This window comes from Macaca thibetana, chromosome 7 (assembly GCF_024542745.1).
Source record: "Macaca thibetana thibetana isolate TM-01 chromosome 7, ASM2454274v1, whole genome shotgun sequence".
In the NCBI taxonomy this organism is placed as follows: Eukaryota; Metazoa; Chordata; class Mammalia; order Primates; family Cercopithecidae; genus Macaca; species Macaca thibetana.
In genome coordinates this window covers 147,991,206-148,008,513 of record NC_065584.1, presented here as the reverse complement: position 1 = coordinate 148,008,513, position 17,308 = coordinate 147,991,206, and the positions used below count along the sequence as shown (strand labels likewise).

The window sequence follows — 17,308 nt, the reverse complement described above, 5'->3', positions numbered from 1 at the left end:
TGTCCTGCTGACATCAGTATGAACCAGGTCCTCTCTGCACCCCCCAAAAGAGAATACATATTACTTATGCAAGCAAAAATTTATAATTTTAGCAGCAACTAAGTTCTTTTTTTTTTTTTTTTTTGAGGTGGAGTCTCGCTCTGTCACCTAGGCTGGAGTACAGTGGTGTGATCTCAGCTCACTGCAACCTCCGCCTCCCAGGTTCAAGTGATTCTCCTGCCTCAGCCTCCCAAGTAGCTGGGACTACAGGCGTGCACTACCATTCCTGGCTAATTTTTGTATTTTTAGTAGAAACGGGGTTTTGCCATGTTGGCCAGTCTGGTCTCAAATTCCTGAACTCCAGTGATCCGCCCGCCTCAGCCTCCCAAAGTGTTGGGATTACAGGCATGAGTCACTACACCTGGCCAGTATTTTTAATATATAAAAGAAATGACAAATTATAGCTTTCTAAGGCCCACTGTTAGAAATAAAGATTAAAAGCCCTGAGACCATTTGTCAAATTCCTCACCTTAGTTAACCATTAGAAACACGATGCCTGTGCATTGGCACAGCCGTCACCTTGCTGCCATTTTATTCTTATGTTTAGCGAGACTGGTGGGCTACTTCTAGCTTTTTGTTGTTTGTTTTATTTTTAATTTATTGTGAAATTTTTGTATAGCTACACAAAGATTTAAATAAAACTGTAATATATACTTGTGTGCTCAACACCCAACTGTGGGCCCTTTCTGATTTGATCTATCTTCCATTCATTTCAGATGTAGCTATTACCTTAATGTTGTGACATTTGTCGTTCTTACACATTTCTTCATATTTGGGCGTTTCTTTTTTTTTTTTTCCCCCGAGACAGAGTCTCACTCTGTTGCCCAGGCTGGAGTGTAATGGCACAATCTCGGCTCACTGCAACCTCTGCCTCCCAGGTTCAAGCAGTTCTCCTGCCTCAGCCTCCCAAGTAGCTGGGATTACAGGCATGCACCACCACGCCCAACTAATTTTCATATTTTTGGTAGAGATGGTGTTTCGCCATATTGGCCAGGCTGGTCTTGAACTCCTGACCTCAAGTGATCCACCCACCTCGGCCTCCCAAAGTGCTGGGATTACAGGTGTGAGCCACAGTGTCCAGCCATTGGACAAGGCCCTCAAACCTTGTTTTTCTACCATCTTCTGGTGTCTAAGGCACAAGAATTTCCCTGAAGCAAAGTTGTGCCTAAGAGCTCAGCATTCTCTTCTGGTTTTGCTAACCCCTCTATTTCTTAGGGAGTCCTAAAGTTCCCCATAGGGATTTTTTTTCTTAGATATCTAAGAGAGAAAAGTGGGAATTCCAGGTAGATTCCAAACAAGCAGGAAATGGTTTCTATTAATGGAATCTAGAATGAGCAGAGCTGCCTACGCACTGACAATTTCAGGTACTCAGTGGCTTCAGAGGGATTTCACTTCCACTTCAGGGCAGAAGTTATCCAACGTGACAGGTAAAAGTTCAAGCTCTGGGGCCACCTTGCTGGGGCTGTATCCCAGCTCCTCCACATGTGATCTGAGTGACTTTGAGACTCAGTGTTTTGTCTGTAAAATGAGGATAATAATAACTAACCTACTGCAAAGAGCTATAGAAGTAAATGGACCCATTCATGTAAAGCTCTTAGAATAGTGCCAGGCACATAGAAGGGACTCAGTGAATGTTAGTTTTTATTAGGAATAAGCATAATACCTCTGGGAATTGCACTGTACCAGTCTTTATTTACAGGAAACTCAAGGGAGTTGGTATCTTGTTTTTACTCTGTGTTTTTGTGGGAGGGTAGCTGTGGATGCAGGCCTTGTAGTCTTTGCTTCTTACAGAACTCTTATTCTTATAGTAAAAGCCTTCATGAATCATGCACCTGTATGTTTCTGTCATTAATACTTTGTGTCAGATCCCTAGCGAATATGGAGTTGGCTCTGCTAAGTTTCCCATTTCCATTTTCCAGAACTGCCTACCTCGTCCTTGCCCACATTTGCGGTATTACGAAGATGGCAATTATTAAATATGAAAGGAAAAACTTGGCTTTATTTACTTATTTTTGTGAAGGAACTGCCTAAGTTCTATTGTTAAATAAATAGGAAATGAAAAGAGAAAATACCAGGTTTCATTTCCATAATGATAAAGACATTTTATTTTATTTTTTTCTCCGCCCCCTGATAAAGACATTTTAAAAACCAACACAAATGCACACAGAAAACTAAGATGAATCGATGGATAGAGGTTGGAATGGGTGTCCATGAGCTTCTCTATATGCTTGAAATTTTTCAAAATGTGGAAAGTGAAAGCAGTGCTGTTTCCTTCACAAGTGCCCATTTGCTTTCTGGACAGGTGTGTCAGTACCTCTGCAGCTGGGCCTGCCTGACACACTGCCCCCCCAGTACGGGGCGCTGAGAGAAGTCAGCATTCACACGGTGCGGGCCAGGCTCCGGCTGCTTTACCACTTCTCTGACCTCATGTACTCGTCCTGGAGACTGCTGAACCTTAGCCCCAACAACCAGGTAACCGACTGGCATGGTAAGCCGCCAGGCACAGACTGGCGTGGTAAGCAGTGCCCATGACATGCTCACCAGGCCCCAGGGCTTTTCCCTCTGCCTTTGGAAAATGCTTTCCTGGCTAATAAGATGACAATTCTATTCCCATTTTATTGCTGTGTTAGGGACAGTCTAGAGTTTGGTCACGATGCTGCTAGACACAGAGTGGTCTTCCTTCTGTGTTTTGGTTTGTTCAAAAATCGAGTAGAATGGCTAAGCATGCCATTTCTTTTTTTGAGATGGAGTCTCGCTCTGTCGCCCAGGTTGGAGTGCAGTGGCACAATCTCGGCTCACTGCAACCTCTGCCTCTCAGGTTCAAGCAATTCTCCTGCCTCGGCCTCCTGAGTAGCTGGAATTACAGGCCTGCGCCACCATGCCTGGCTAATTTTTGTATTTTTAGTAGAGACGAGGTTTCAGCCTATTAGTCAGGCTGGTCTCGAACTCCTGACTTCAAATGATCCCCCCACCTCCACCTCTCAAATTGCTGGGATTACAGGTGTGAGCCACCGCACTCAGCCACTAAGCGTGCCATTTCTGCAAAGTCTAGAATATGATTTTAAAATGTAAGCACACAAAGCTATTAGAACCACAGTCAGGGTTGTTACATAAATGAATCTGAGAAGTTTCAGATACTTTTTTCTCTTCTTACAAATTAGCATTCTGGGTCCTGGGGAAAGGGAGGTCAGGGAAATAAAGTAAATATTGCTGATTTGTCTCTTTATGGACTAGTCTAGTAACAAAGTGGCTAGCTATCTTGTGTGCGTGTGTGCGTGTGTGTGTGTGTGTGTGTGTGTGTGTGTGTGTGTGTGTGTGTGTGATTTGACAAATAGGTAGCCAGGCAGCAGAGTCCTGTGCAGCACTAAACAGAGTGTTAGCACACTGTAATTCGTGGGAGAAATGTTTATAGTGTAAAGTGAATTGAGAAAGGCAGCTCAAAATGATAACAGTGTGAGAAACATTGTGTATACATACACAGAAAAGAACTGGAAGGAAATAGATGAAATTACCAATGGGGCATCTCTATATGGTAGGATTTGGAATCACTTAATTTGTGTATACATGTGTGTATCCTTCTCTGTATTTTCTAAGGTTTTTAAAAATAGTAATTATATATTTTATCAGAAAAAAAATTTTAAAGGTTACTAATAGTTACTAATCCTGAGTTTATGCTCTTAAAGTGCATTTTTAAAAGAATGTATGTTCTGTTTTTCAATTTTTAAAATAATATTGAGACAGGGTCTCACTGTGTGCCCAGGCTGGAGTGCAGTAGTGTGATCTCAGCTCACTGCAGCCTCAACCTCCTTGGACTCAGGTGATCCACCCACCTCAGCCTCCCAAGTAGCTGGGAGTACAGGCACATGCCACCATGCCCAGCTAATTTTTATGTTTTTGTAGAGATGGGTTTTGCCATGTTGCCCAGGCTAGTCTTGAACTCCTGGGCTCAAGTGATCCGCCCACCATAGCCTCCCAAAGTGCTGGGACTATAGGCATGAGCCGCTGCACCCAGCCAAAATAATGTATGTTCTACAAGTGAAAATTGTTATTTCTTTTAAGCCTAGATTATACCATTTCTGATACCCGTACCTTCTGTTACAGAACAGCACATCCCATTATAATGCTGGAACTTGGGGCATTGTACAGGGACAACTTCGGCCTTTGTTAGCCCCAAGAGTCTACACTCTGCCAATGGTGCGCTCCATAGGAAAAACCATGGTTCAAGGCAAAAACTATGGACCTCAGATAACTGTAAAGAGAATATCAACCAGGTTAGCATATGTATGTATGTTTCACTAATGAGTGGGATTTTTTCAGATGGATGTTATTACTAATTTCTGTGAATCTTAGTTTACTCACTTCTAAGGCAGTGTAGATAGTAATAGTACTTACATTAGTACCCAGTGTGGTTACAGTGGGCCTAGCACAGTGTTTGGCTGTTAAACTAGCTTTTTCACTCACTGATGGGAAGATGTCATGTGATTTTGGGGAAATTGGTAAGAGTTGTATTTCATTGCTTTCTCTCTTTCTTTTAAAGAGGACGGAAGTGTAAGCCCATTTTTGTCCAAATAGCGAGACAAGTAGTTAAGCTGAATGCATCAGACCTCCGTCTGCCTTCCCGAGCGTGGAAGGTTAAGCTGGTTGGAGAAGGGGCTGATGATGCTGGAGGAGTGTTTGATGACACCATCACAGAGATGTGCCAGGTATATTCCTGCAGTGTCCCCTGCTGAGTTACCTAGTCTGCTAGTGGCCATTTTGCTGTTTCCAGTGATCACTCTGCCAGGCTTGTTTTCATAAATGTAGCAAGGATGCATTTGTGAGCCTCATATAAAGTCATGCTGTTAGTGATACGTAGGCAAATTAGAGCAACAGTTTTTGAAATGCTTTGTCAAGATACCTTACTACATAAATATCAGTTCTTAGGCATCTACCAGTGACTCACCATCTGTTGTGTTATAATATTGGCAGAACAAACAGCAATGGCATATATGTACATTTACGTAACAGACAAATCCAGGAGCACCCATGTGCTCTGATTTATTCTGGTGCTTTTAGAACAAAGTAGAACTGCCAGATTCCAGGGGAGTTAGAAAAATAAATGTTAAGAACTGGTCTTAAAATTAGACCAGTTCTAATTTTAAGATCTGCATTGGCAGCTTTGCTTCCAGATCAGCTCTGTCCTTTCCAGCATTGCCTAGTATCAGGATTTTTCCAGTAAACCCTGTGACTAAAATAATGCTTGACTATCATTATTGAATCTATTTGAAACATCACTACACTCTTTTCATAGCAACCACTACTCCTGCCCTGGATTGATTTTCTCATTCCTTTTGGTTCTTCATACATGAGTGCTTTCCATAAGGGGGATTTCCTAATCTCATTTTAAATTGAAACCACGAAAATGAAGTATGAAATCATCAGTTGTCACATGGCATTATAAATTCCTCAAAATACGCTCTTTTTAGTATGATCTTTAATGTAATTGGTTTGTTCTCTTCATGCATTTGATTGTCATTTCTCAAAAAATTTTTTCTTTCTTCTACAGGAACTTGAAACTGGTATTGTTGACCTTCTTATACCCTCTCCCAATGCCACTGCAGAAGTGGGTTACAATAGGGACAGGTATGCAGTCAGCAATGTTCATTATATGTCTAAAATAATAATAATAGCTCACGTTTATTGAGTACTTACTATGTACCAGGCACTGTTTTAAGTGCTTTACACCTATTATCCCCTTCAGTCCTCATTATAACCCTAAGGAGTAAATATTATTGTTATCCTCTTGTCAAAGATGAGGAAACAGGCCAGGCGCAGTGGCTAATGCCTATAATCCGAGCACTTTGGGAGGCCGAGGCGGGTGGATCACCTGATGTCAGAAGTTTAAGACCAGCCTGGCCAACATGGTGAAACCCCGTCTCTATAAAAAATATAAAAATTAGCTGGGCATGGTGGCACATGCCTGTAATCCCAGCTACTTGGGAGGCTGAGGCAGGAGAATCACTTGATTTGAACCCAGGAAGTGGAGGCTGCAGGGAGCTGAGATCGTGCCACTGCACTCTGGCCTGGGCAACAGAGCGAGACCCCATCTCAAAAAAAAAGGGAAACAGGCGCATCCTTCAAGACTTGGTATTTATTGAGACCAAATCAATGATAACATAGAGGGGGAGAGGAAGCTCAGACTTGATCATGAAACCTGATTTATGTTTCTGAAGGCCCACATGGCCTCCCCATAATGAATTTTCTACACCAAAATTTGTTTAAAAGTTTTATTATGCTAGCAAGTCACAAAAGTTAGTATTTGCAATTACATATTATCTTTATATTTGCAAAATTTTGAATTTTGGATCCTGTTTCATGGGCTTGTAAATTAAAAACAGAATGATTTTAGAAAACAGGGCATTCTGGAGCAGGTAGCTTAAGATCCTTACATAGTTCTTCTAAAAATAGTTCAGAATACAGTCCATGTGCTGTGTGAAATAGTAACTACATGTGGTCCACATGTGGCTTTTGAGAACTCAACATGTGATTAGGGAAGCTGAAGAACTGAATTTTTAGTTTTATTTAATTACTTTAGCCTCATGTGGCTAATGGATGCCATATTGAACAGTACAGGTATAGACTAACGCTATAGCTGTCGTTGCTAACTTATTTCTAACAGAAATGAGGAAAATACTGTTTGAAATATTCCCTTTAATTTTGCAGGTTCCTTTTTAACCCTTCTGCCTGCCTCGATGAACACTTAATGCAGTTTAAGTTTTTAGGAATTTTAATGGGGGTTGCCATTCGCACAAAGAAGCCTCTGGACCTTCACTTGGCCCCTCTGGTGTGGAAGCAGCTGTGCTGTGTCCCACTCACCTTAGAGGACCTGGAGGAGGTGGATCTGCTCTACGTGCAGACTCTCAACAGCATTCTTCACATTGAAGACAGTGGGATTACCGAGGAGAGTTTCCATGAGGTAAATCCTGGCCAGTCTATGTTTCTACTGGTGTTCACTTCCTATATGCACAGACTAGAATTTTTCTGTGTAAAATTGAGATATAGTCTTCCACTTGCTGTCTGGCTGAACCATGCCATATCTATGCCATTGCTGCCCTTAGCAGCTCAACCCCAGTAGTTTAAACAGCTTCTGATAGATAGAGCAGGCTCCTGGCCTTAGCTGCTCCTTCCCCCTTAATTTTTTTCTGCCTGTTAGCGTGAAGAACCAAAGTGGAAAGGGAGGCCTGGGGTCACCAGAGTTCAACAGGCCTGGTTTGGGAACAGAGAGATTTGGTCCCATTTTTAACAACAGCTTGTTGAGTGATCACGTTGCTGCTGATCAAGTAGCCGGATCAGTCCTACCTGTCTTGTTTTCCTTGTTTTTATCCTTAAAAATTGTGAGTTTGTTATTGCTGTGCCATATTTGTATGTAAAATACTTTTTGCTGTCATTTCTACCTTGTAATAAAAATTCTTTTTTCTTCTGTTCCTAGATGATTCCTCTTGATTCTTTTGTTGGCCAAAGTGCTGATGGCAAAATGGTTCCTATAATCCCTGGCGGAAATAGTATCCCACTCACATTTTCCAATAGGAAGGAATATGTGGAGAGGGCCATTGAATATCGACTTCATGAGATGGACAGACAGGTAAGATGAAACTTAACAGGAGGTACACATGAATGCTTGGGTTTCTTTCCAAATGAGAGCTGACTGGTTATGCCAAAATCTGATATGTATTTACTGTGTTAATTCCTCTGTATGTATGTATGTATGTATTTATTTATTTTAATTTACTTATTTATTTTTGAGATAGCATCTCACTCTGTCGCCCAGGCTGGAGTGCAGTGGTGCAATCACAGCTCACTGCAGCCTCTGCCTTCTGGATTCAAGTGATTCTCTGGCCTCAGCTTCCCCAGTAGCTGGGACTACAGGCACGTGCCATCACTCCTAGCTAATCTTTTTATTTTTTGGTAGAGACAGGGTTTTGCCATGTTAGCCAGGCTGGTCTCGAACTCCTGGCCTCGAGTGATCCAGCTGCCTCAGCTTCCCAAAGTGTTGGGATTATAGGCATAAGCCACCACACTCAGTGATTCCTTTGTATTTATATTTCAAACCCTATTCGGAGACTTTTCAGGCCTTCTCCTTATCCAGTGCCTTAAATCGGTTCTGAATTGGTCTTTGGTTGGATTGAGACCATTTTCATCTGGCATTCAGACCTTGCCTTCTTACTCCTCCTTAGTCCTGTTTGTCCTCATGTCTTACTGCTTCCCAGCTCAGCTGCTTACTGCTTACTGCATCCCCCCACTCTAGTTGGGTTAGTCAGGGCCCACGTAAATGAACCCCCAAATGCTGGTCTTACGACCTCACATGCATTTCCCTTTCCCTCTCTTGCTGCTATTCTTTAAACCTCAGCTAAGAGGGCATCTCCTGCACACACAAGCTTTCCTCCAGGTCACCAACCTGTAGAGATCTTTTTCCTTACTTTGAGGTTCATTGAAGTTCCTCAAGATATATCACGTACTTCTATGTTATGGTCTAAGAATTAGGCCCCAGAATTTAGGTCTTGTTTCCTCAGCTTGCAAGAAATTGAATGAAGAATGCATTTTCTATTTCATTTGAGTTACCTTGTTATGTGCTGACGGGTAGGTAAGCATTTAATAAATAATGGGAGTGTGAATGAGTGACCACAGAAGTAAATATCATGTCCAAAAATGGTTCTTTTGATAACATAATCATTAATAGCATTTCAACAATACTTTATTTGCAGAATATGTTGGGGTCTTCTCAAGATCTGGACTCAGGCTGTGAAGCTATAGAAGTTTAATAATTTGAAGTATACATATTCCATACCCCTCACTCCCGGCTCCTTCTTAGACTTTGGGTTTGGACCAAGTCCAGTCAGAAAAATGGTATCTTTAGCCTAATGAAGTTGGGTCTTGTCAGTGATGCTGTTTACACAGCCAGGGATTTGTTGTCTCCAGTTCATGAATATTTTTAATCCCCAGAGAATAAATAACTGACTAGAAATGTGTTGATAACCTCCTGCATGCCAGCCATGGTGCCAGGCACTCTTGCCTGCCATTTTTCCCATAGGTACTCTGTGAGGTTAGGATTACCAGCACTGTTTCACAGAAGAAAGCACTGAGTGCCCACGGCAGAGCCAAGACCCCAAACCAGGCTCCAAGATGGTGTCCAGGCTCTTCTGATGACCCTTCTTCTGAGGGTTGGATGGGCACTCCCTTTCCACAGCTGTGCTCTGCTCTGGCTTTGTTCTGTTCTCAGTAACAAGCCCTTCTTCCTCTTTCACTTCTTCTTCATCTCTTAGAACTGTTTGTCCCAAAGCTGTCCTCAGTTGTTCCCCTGCCATCTCCAAGCAGCCAGTCCCGTACCTCAGCCTGATTTTTTTTCCAAACAGCTTTTGTTTTGTGTTCCGCCAAGCATAAGGCTTGTTTGTTCGTTTTTGTTTTCGGTTGGCAGACTTTGGTGGGGTATTGACCTTTACAGTAGAGCCTGCCTTTACTGCCAATCTCTGATCCTTACGGGCCAACCTTAGTGCCAGTTTTTTATTTATTTTTTAAGAGAGGGTCTTGCTCTGTCACCCAGGCTGGAGTGCAGTGGCACAATGATAGCTCACTGCAGCCTTGAACTCTTGGGCTCAAAGGATCTCCTGCCTTAGCCTCCCAAGTAGCTGGGATGACAGGGCAAGCCATTGCACTTGGCCTAGTTTTTTTTAATATAATAAATTTTATTATATATATTTAAGGTGTACAATACGATAATATAGGATATGCATATAGATAGTAAAAAGGTTATTATAGTGAAGCAAATTAACATATCCATCACCTCACGTAGTTACTTACTTCCTTAAGGTATGGTCCCTCTTCAGATTCTCAGACTTTTTACATGGTGGTAGATGGTTTTGAGTTGGCCAGGAGCAAAGAAGTATTTATGAAACCTTGAACAGTGGTGAGTCTGTGCGTAGGATATGCACTACTGTATAATCTTGGAGGAGACATTTTTCTAAACAAGCTGTCAAGGCAGCCCCTGGTTGCACCCCACTTGGCACTCCCCAACTTGCCTGTGCCCAGCACTATGATGCTAAGAGAACAGTGCAGTGTAGAATTACCCAGTCACACAGAATTTCATGTGGTTACTCATATATAGTTCTCATCAGAGCCACTTGAGAGCAACAATGTCTGCATTTTTCAGATGGAAAAATTAAGAGAGTTAATAATCGGTAGAGCTGGGAGTTAGAACCCAAGTCTCTTGACTAAATTTGTTGCCTTTTCTATTGCCTTCCTAAAGAAGGACTTCCCATTTTTACTTTCTTCTTTGTACTTTTCAGATTTTTTTTTACAATGAGCATAAATAATTTTTATAAAAAGGATATAACTATTTTCAAAAGACAAATATAAATTTAAAAAACAGTAGACAACTAGATGAGTCTCCCAAGAGCTTCTTACCTTTATGAGATGAAGGGTCCACACATGCATAGTTTGACAGCATATGGCCACATATGATTAGGAATGTGAGTGAGCGGGGCTGACATCAGGGAGGGCCCCAGTGGGCTGGGATTTTGTGGTAGAGGGAAGTCAGGCTCCTAAATTGGACTTGAAGTGGAACCAGGAGTGTAAGAATCCCACAGCAGGGAGAGGCTCTAAGAAGGGTTGTGAGGGAGGGAGGGTGGGCCTTTTTGACTGACTCTCATAGAGCCTGGCGGTCTGAGAAACAAGTGGAGGGTCTGGGGAGCAGATGAGCAGGCAGCAGGAGGCGCCTAGCCCCACGGGGCCCATAGCGGATGCCAGGTTCCCGCACACTCATTGAATGAGCAACCTCTCCTGGGAGCAGGTGGCTGCAGTCCGAGAAGGGATGTCCTGGATTGTTCCTGTGCCGCTGCTGTCCCTCCTCACGGCAAAACAGCTGGAGCAAATGGTGTGTGGGATGCCCGAGATCTCTGTGGAAGTCTTGAAGAAAGTGGTGCGGTACCGTGAGGTGGATGAGCAGCATCAGCTGGTGCAGTGGTTCTGGCATACGCTGGAAGAGTTCTCCAATGAAGAGCGGGTGCTTTTCATGAGGTTTGTGTCGGGAAGATCTCGGCTACCAGCCAACACTGCTGACATTTCTCAGAGATTTCAAATCATGAAGGTTGATAGGGTAAGTAAGCTATTCTTTCTTTCTTTGTCATGTCTGCCTTATTGCGTCATTGTTGTTGAGACAGGGTCTCATTCTGTAGCCCAGGCTGGAGCACAGTGGCGTGATTTCAGCTCACTGCAACCTCCACTTCCTAGGTTCAAGCAGTTCTGCCTCAGCCTCCCGAATAGCTGGGACTACAAGTGCGCGCCACCACGCCTGGCTAATATTTTTGTATATTTTGGCAGAGACAGGGTTTCACCGTGTTGGCCAGGCTGGTCTTGAACTCCTGACCTCGGGAGATCTGCCCACCTCGGCCTCTCAAAGTACTGGGATTACAGGCCTGAGCCAACATGCCTGGCCCTCTGCCCCTTGTTGCTTTTATGTTGGGGAAACCAAACTATGACCTTCAAGTAGGCCTGCCGATTCATGCTTAATACTTGGAATTTCCATATTAATGAGAAAATCAAGCAATAAAATTTGTTTAGAAATATCATTTAGCTTCAGTGGGAAGAGTCCTAAGTGGATGTAGAGAGCATACTACAACCAGCAACCTTCCCTAAATCTTCCAGCATCTTCCTGAGTTAAAGCTGAACTTGGCACAGGGATCATCATACTGCCTGTTCCTGCACTGAGCCATGGCCTTGTTTGTTTTCATGAAGATATTAACCATTAACTGGTGGGTGTGTGCCCCAGAAGGAACCCAAAGATGCGGGGAGCAGTGATAACAGTCTGTGCCCGCTTGTGTGGCATGCATTGTGGGGCAGGCAGGGCTGCATCTCTGCCATCTAAAGGCCCCAGCTGCAGAGCCCCAGCCCAGCTGCCATTTTGACAGATGGCTTAGGAATAAGAGGGCTTAGAGTCTGAAAAGCACACTGCTGCCAGAGTCATCTTTCTTAAGCACCCATCTGACCGTGTCATTCTCCTTCTTTTAGACCTCTCAGAGGCCCCCTATGTTGACTCCGAAATAAATGCCAATGACCTTAGCTGCCTTAAACACTTCCACAGTCTGGCCTCTGCCCCACTTTCTGATGTCACATCTTGATACTTCTCATGTTCTGGTCACAATGGGCTGCTTGCCTTTCTCCCCAGTAGACCAGGATGTTTTTAAAACTCTGTGCTTTTATGTAACCTGTTCCCTCTGCTTTAGTAAGTCCTCCTTCGCACCCCTTTCCTTCTATCTCTGGCAAGCACTTACTCATCCTATAAGCCCAATGCCAGTCAACTCCTCCAGGAACCCCTCCTAGATGCTTTCCAGGAGTGCCCCTACCATGCTGAAGGCAGACCTAGCCAGACTCCTTCTCTCCACCTCCTGAACACTGGGTAGAGCCCTCAAACCCAGAACTTACTGCATTCAGTTAGGAGTGCCTCTCCTCCCTCTGTCTCCATCCCCAGTCTTCACAAGCCCCCTCTTCCATATGAGCTGGGCAATTCACTGAGCAGGGCCCATGATGTTTGTTCAGAAAACAGTAAGGGAAGTGGGGCCTCTTCACACACAGGCCCTTCCTGCCAGTTTAAGTGTCTGGCTTTCTGGTGTTTTTCCAGTAGCTACTCTTGGAAGTTGCTGTAGCCAAAGCTACTCCTCCCTGTGCCGCCTCCTGAGGCAGCAGGCCGCTGCTCTGCTCCTGGGCCAGGCTTGCTGGAGAAGCCACGTGCAGGAAGGGTTATAAAAAGCCTTTCCATAAATTTTCTGCATGACTTGCCAAGAACTGTAAGTTGTAAATCTGTTTTCTTGCTTCAGAGAGAAGTAGGGAGGAGGAAATGGCTCCTTTCTATTCAGCTCTGGAAACAACGCTTGCCTTATGTCTGTCCTGGGCTACCCCTGCCGTTTTAGGAGGCCTCAGGGTTGTCAGCCTCAGCAACTGACTACTGTGGTCATTTCCTCTGTGGCTTTTAGATCTTGTCTACAGTACTCACATTTAGGTCATCAGAGCCACCTAGTGGCACCTCCCTTCCTTGCTGCTTTCAGTTTTTCTGCGTTGAGCTCTATGTCATCCCTGGCTCTGGTGCATTTGGGCTGCTGGGCCGTCCGCCTCCCCTAGCAGGACACGCGGCTCACCTAGGCGTGGGCTCTGCGGAGGAGGGCTGCTGTCAAGAGGATGTTGAGTGAGGGAAGACAGGTTCTTTTTTTTTTTTTTTTTTTTAAGCGAACCTTTTAAAAATGTATAAAAACAGTATAATGTCATTACTTTTATTACGAATTGTTTAGAAAATAGTTGTATTTGCAAGGAGGGATAAGGAACATATATAATCCTGTCTCTCCAGTAGTAGCTATTTTTACCTTTTTGAAATTCCTCGTAGTCTTTGCCTCAATTGTACAATTTTTTACACGATGTATGTAGAATTTTTTCTGCCTTTTTTTAACCTCCTAATGTATCCTGAACACCTGTTTTGCTGCCAGCCATAATTATAATTTTAAAGGATGCACCACCATCAGTTAAATGGATGGGCTGGGGTTTAATTGACTGCCCCTTCCTTATGTGAGCTGTGCGAGGCGGCCAGGACGCTGCAGAGGAGGCAGAGTGCACATGAGGACAGGGAGAGGAGAAGGGGCAAAGAGGCTCCCAGAGCCGGCTGCACCTCACAGCTGTTCTTTCCATTCTGCCTGCTCTGTTGGGGGATTCCTGCAGCTGGCTTCCAGTCTGTACCCTCTTGATGGATGGGTACGAACGACAGGTGCCTTCTTACTACGCTCTCATCCTGTGCCAGGCGCTGTGTGTAGTGTATTCTCTCAAGCAATCCTGCCAGTCAGAGCTTCTCCTCGCTTTACATACTCAGACACTGGAGGAGGTGAGGAGAGGAAGGAACATTTTCACCCAGAGCCTTGAGGGCCATGGAACAGTAGGGCCTTGGCTCATTCTATCTGGCCCAGTCTCTGTGTCCACTTGACTTAACCATGTGGCCATGTTAATTCCATCTTGAAGGCAGGGAGAGGTCATGGGCAGCCCCACTCCCCCTTATGGCACTCTCATGTCCCCAGTCACAGCTCTGGGTCTCTCTCCACAGCCTTACGACAGTCTGCCTACCTCACAGACCTGCTTCTTCCAGCTGAGGCTGCCCCCGTACTCCAGCCAGCTGGTCATGGCCGAGCGCCTGCGCTATGCCATCAACAACTGCCGCTCGATTGACATGGACAACTACATGCTCTCAAGAAACGTGGACAACGCCGAGGGCTCCGACACTGACTACTGACCGCGCGGGTGCTCTCACCCTCCCTTCTGTCCCTCAATAATGCTCACTTCTGATTTGATGTTGATATACTTTTATGGTAACTATGTAGATGTTTTAGGAACATAAACCAACATTATAAACAGTGGCCACATTTAGTTATTCTAAATGTAACAAAGAAATTAGATGTTTTTATTTTTCTGTGATTGTACAAAAACAACAAAAAGTGCTCTCAGTCAGGTTTTTCCCTCCATATTTTTGGTCACTTTTGATAAGTTTGCATGAAACCATTTTGGTGCATTTTTAGTTGGGAATGGTACCTTTTTGTAAACCCACCCAGTGAACATGAAATTGTACATTGTGTATAATTGTTCATTAGAAAGGACAGTTTTACATGAATATTCATATATTTATTTTGTTTTAATTTGAATTGCCTGTTCAGGGTTCCTTATGCAGAGAAATAAAGCAGATTCAGGAACTGGAGCGTGGCTGTTGGTATTGCTTCCTGCGGAGCTTCTGACTGGGGGCTGCCATTGAGGCAGACATGAGCCCAGAACACAATGAGCTTCCAGGCTGGTCTTGCTCTCACGGCTTTTTGACCCGTTCAGAAACATTCCTTTACATTGAGGGTGGGCTTTACTTGGAAATAACATAGCAGGGAACCATGTGGTTCTAGGAGACCCCTCTGGGTTGGAAGCCCCTATTTTCCATTGTTCTTCTGTCATCCTGGGTCTCTCTCACTTTGTTCCCTCAGCTGCTCCGCCCCTCTCAGCACCACCCGTCCTTCTCTGGACAGCCCCAGCTACCTAATGTGGAGGGCGACTCTACCAGACAAGGAGGAAGGGGACCACAGTAATGTCGTCTGGCCCTTCCTGTGAAGAACCTACAAAGACAAAATGAGCACGTGATGGAATTAAAGAACAGGGCAGTTTACAACATGTCTCTGTGGGGAGGGCAGCCAAGGGGAAGGTGTTACGGAAAGGCCAGCTACCGCTAACAGGCACTTAAGCATGTATCAATGAGTGAATGAGTGGGTGAATGTGGGAATTAGCGTGAGAACTGATGAGTGGCTTTCACATCCTTGAATGATGGAATTGTGCAGAGGGCTGGGGAAGGGGTTACATTCTTGGTGCTTAAACTCAGCCAGCCCCTGCGGGCCCTCAGTGCTGTGTGTGTTCAGCAGCATCAGGGTGAGCGTGTGTGAGCGTGTGTTTCTGGGGGAAGGGGCCGTCTTGAGAGCAGCTGGGAGGGCTCTGGCTTCTTGGAGTGTGTGCAGGAAGACGGGCAGGCCCGTGGACAGCGTGTCTCCCTCACCTACAGGAAGTTCATGCCACAAGCTGCTTGCACTGTACTTCGTGGACAGGGTCTTTGCCAACAACGTGCTCAAATGACGTGCCAGCCAGCCAGCCCTCTGCAGGCAGTTATTTTTTCCCACAAGGAAGATAGAAGGTGTATATTTTCAAAGAGAAATAGAAAAATAAGGTTTTGCCAGCTAAGATAATGTGGTAAACGGATCTTTCCTAGTGAGGATATCTAAATATTTAGAATGGTGACATCTTTGTTTTATTGAAAAAAGGCTTCAGCTAGAATTGGGTCTCAGGGAGGGACTGCAGCTTTTGGGGGAACCCCCGGAGGTCTGGGTAAAGATGGGCCTTTAATACCGATCTAAGAGTGTAGTCAGTAGCATCGTCGAAGGGCTCCGGGCTTGAAGCCCTCCTGCTGGGGGTGGGAAGGTCCTGCCTGGGTCTCTGGACCAGGAGAGAATTTCTCTAAGAAAAGAAAGGCACCTGTGCTGCCAAGATCCTGGACAAAGCCAGGAGAGGCCTCTTAGGGTCTTCTGAGCCGCTTCCTACGTCCCTCTTGCTGAGGTGGGCTAAGGACATGCAGAGCAAAGGATATATCTGCAGTCTCTAAATTCAAAATAATGCCTCACCCTGTGCCGCTGCCACAGTTTGCTCTGGACTGAGGGGCAGCAGCACCCCCAGAAGACCGGCACTCATGGTTGCAGGTCCTGGGCTCAGGACTAACAGACAGCTGCTCAAGTTTGACCCTGTGAGGGGAATCTGCACAGTGCCATGGTTTTACAACGCACACTGTTTCTTTGCCAGAAACCTGTTATTTCCTCATTGTCTTGACTTTTTTCATTTTTGCTAGTTGCCCAGGCTGGTCTGGAACTCCTGGCCTCAAGCAGTCCTTCCACCTTGACCTCCCAAAGTGCTGGGATTATAGGCGTGAGCCACTGCGCCTGGCCTCTCTTGACTTTTTGAAAATTCTGGAAGAGGGGGAAGCACAAGTCTCTGATCTGAGGAGTTGAAGTGGGCCTGGTCAGGCGCTTCCCTTGGTTCACTTTCAGCTCTTACAGAGGCTTAGGCAGTTGTTTGCTGGCCTCATTCACTTAACAAATACTTGGCAGTTTTTATGACCCTTAAGCAGTCTCAAGAAAACTTTGACCATCAGTTTTTAAAATTTAAGATTTCTGGCCAGGCGCGGTGGCTCACGCCTGTCATCGCAGCACTTTGGGAGGCCGAGATGGCCGGATCACGAGGTCAGGAGATTGAGACCATCCTGGCTAACACGGTGAAACCCCGTCTCTACTAAAAATACAAAAAATTAGCCGGGCAGGGTGGCAGGCGCCTGTAGTCCCAGCTACTCGGGAGACTGAGGCAGGAGAATGGTGTGAACCCGGGAGGCAGAGCTTGCAGTGAGCCAAGATCATGCCACTGCATTCCAGCCTGGGTGACAGAGTGAGACTCTGTCTCAAAAAATAAAATAAAATTTAAGATTTCTCCTGGCATCCTTCAAAGTACGGCTTTGTTCTGGGCCTCCTAGCTTTGTGGCCTTTGCCCAGGACTCCTGGCCGGATGAAGCCTACATCTGGTGAGTTTGGTTTTTAGCCAAAAGCAGATCTTGGGCATTGAATCCTAGAGCTGGAGGGAAAGTCTCTAAGGGGCCAGATGATCTCTGCCTCCATAAACCAGGAATCCAAGGTCAGGAGAG

The 17,308-nt window shown here is 45.0% G+C and overlaps 2 protein-coding genes across 9 annotated transcripts in view; one reads left to right on the top strand and one right to left on the bottom strand.

The window, feature by feature from the left end:
- Positions 1-14,794, top strand: part of HERC1 (HECT and RLD domain containing E3 ubiquitin protein ligase family member 1) — a 222,915-nt gene extending 208,121 nt beyond the window's left edge. For all 8 annotated transcript variants that reach the window (XM_050795890.1, XM_050795895.1, XM_050795891.1 and 5 more), the window contains exons 71-78: positions 2,342-2,511; positions 4,141-4,310; positions 4,577-4,742; positions 5,585-5,661; positions 6,742-6,994; positions 7,508-7,660; positions 10,862-11,167; positions 14,150-14,794. In XM_050795890.1, the coding sequence (XP_050651847.1) occupies positions 2,342-2,511; positions 4,141-4,310; positions 4,577-4,742; positions 5,585-5,661; positions 6,742-6,994; positions 7,508-7,660; positions 10,862-11,167; positions 14,150-14,335 (1,481 nt within the window). In that variant the 3' untranslated portion in view covers positions 14,336-14,794. The remainder of the gene's footprint in view (positions 1-2,341; positions 2,512-4,140; positions 4,311-4,576; positions 4,743-5,584; positions 5,662-6,741; positions 6,995-7,507; positions 7,661-10,861; positions 11,168-14,149) is intronic.
- The window catches only part of SNX1 (sorting nexin 1), a 631,233-nt gene that overhangs the window by 523,876 nt on the left and 90,049 nt on the right, over positions 1-17,308 (bottom strand). The gene's annotated exons all lie outside the window — the stretch shown is intronic.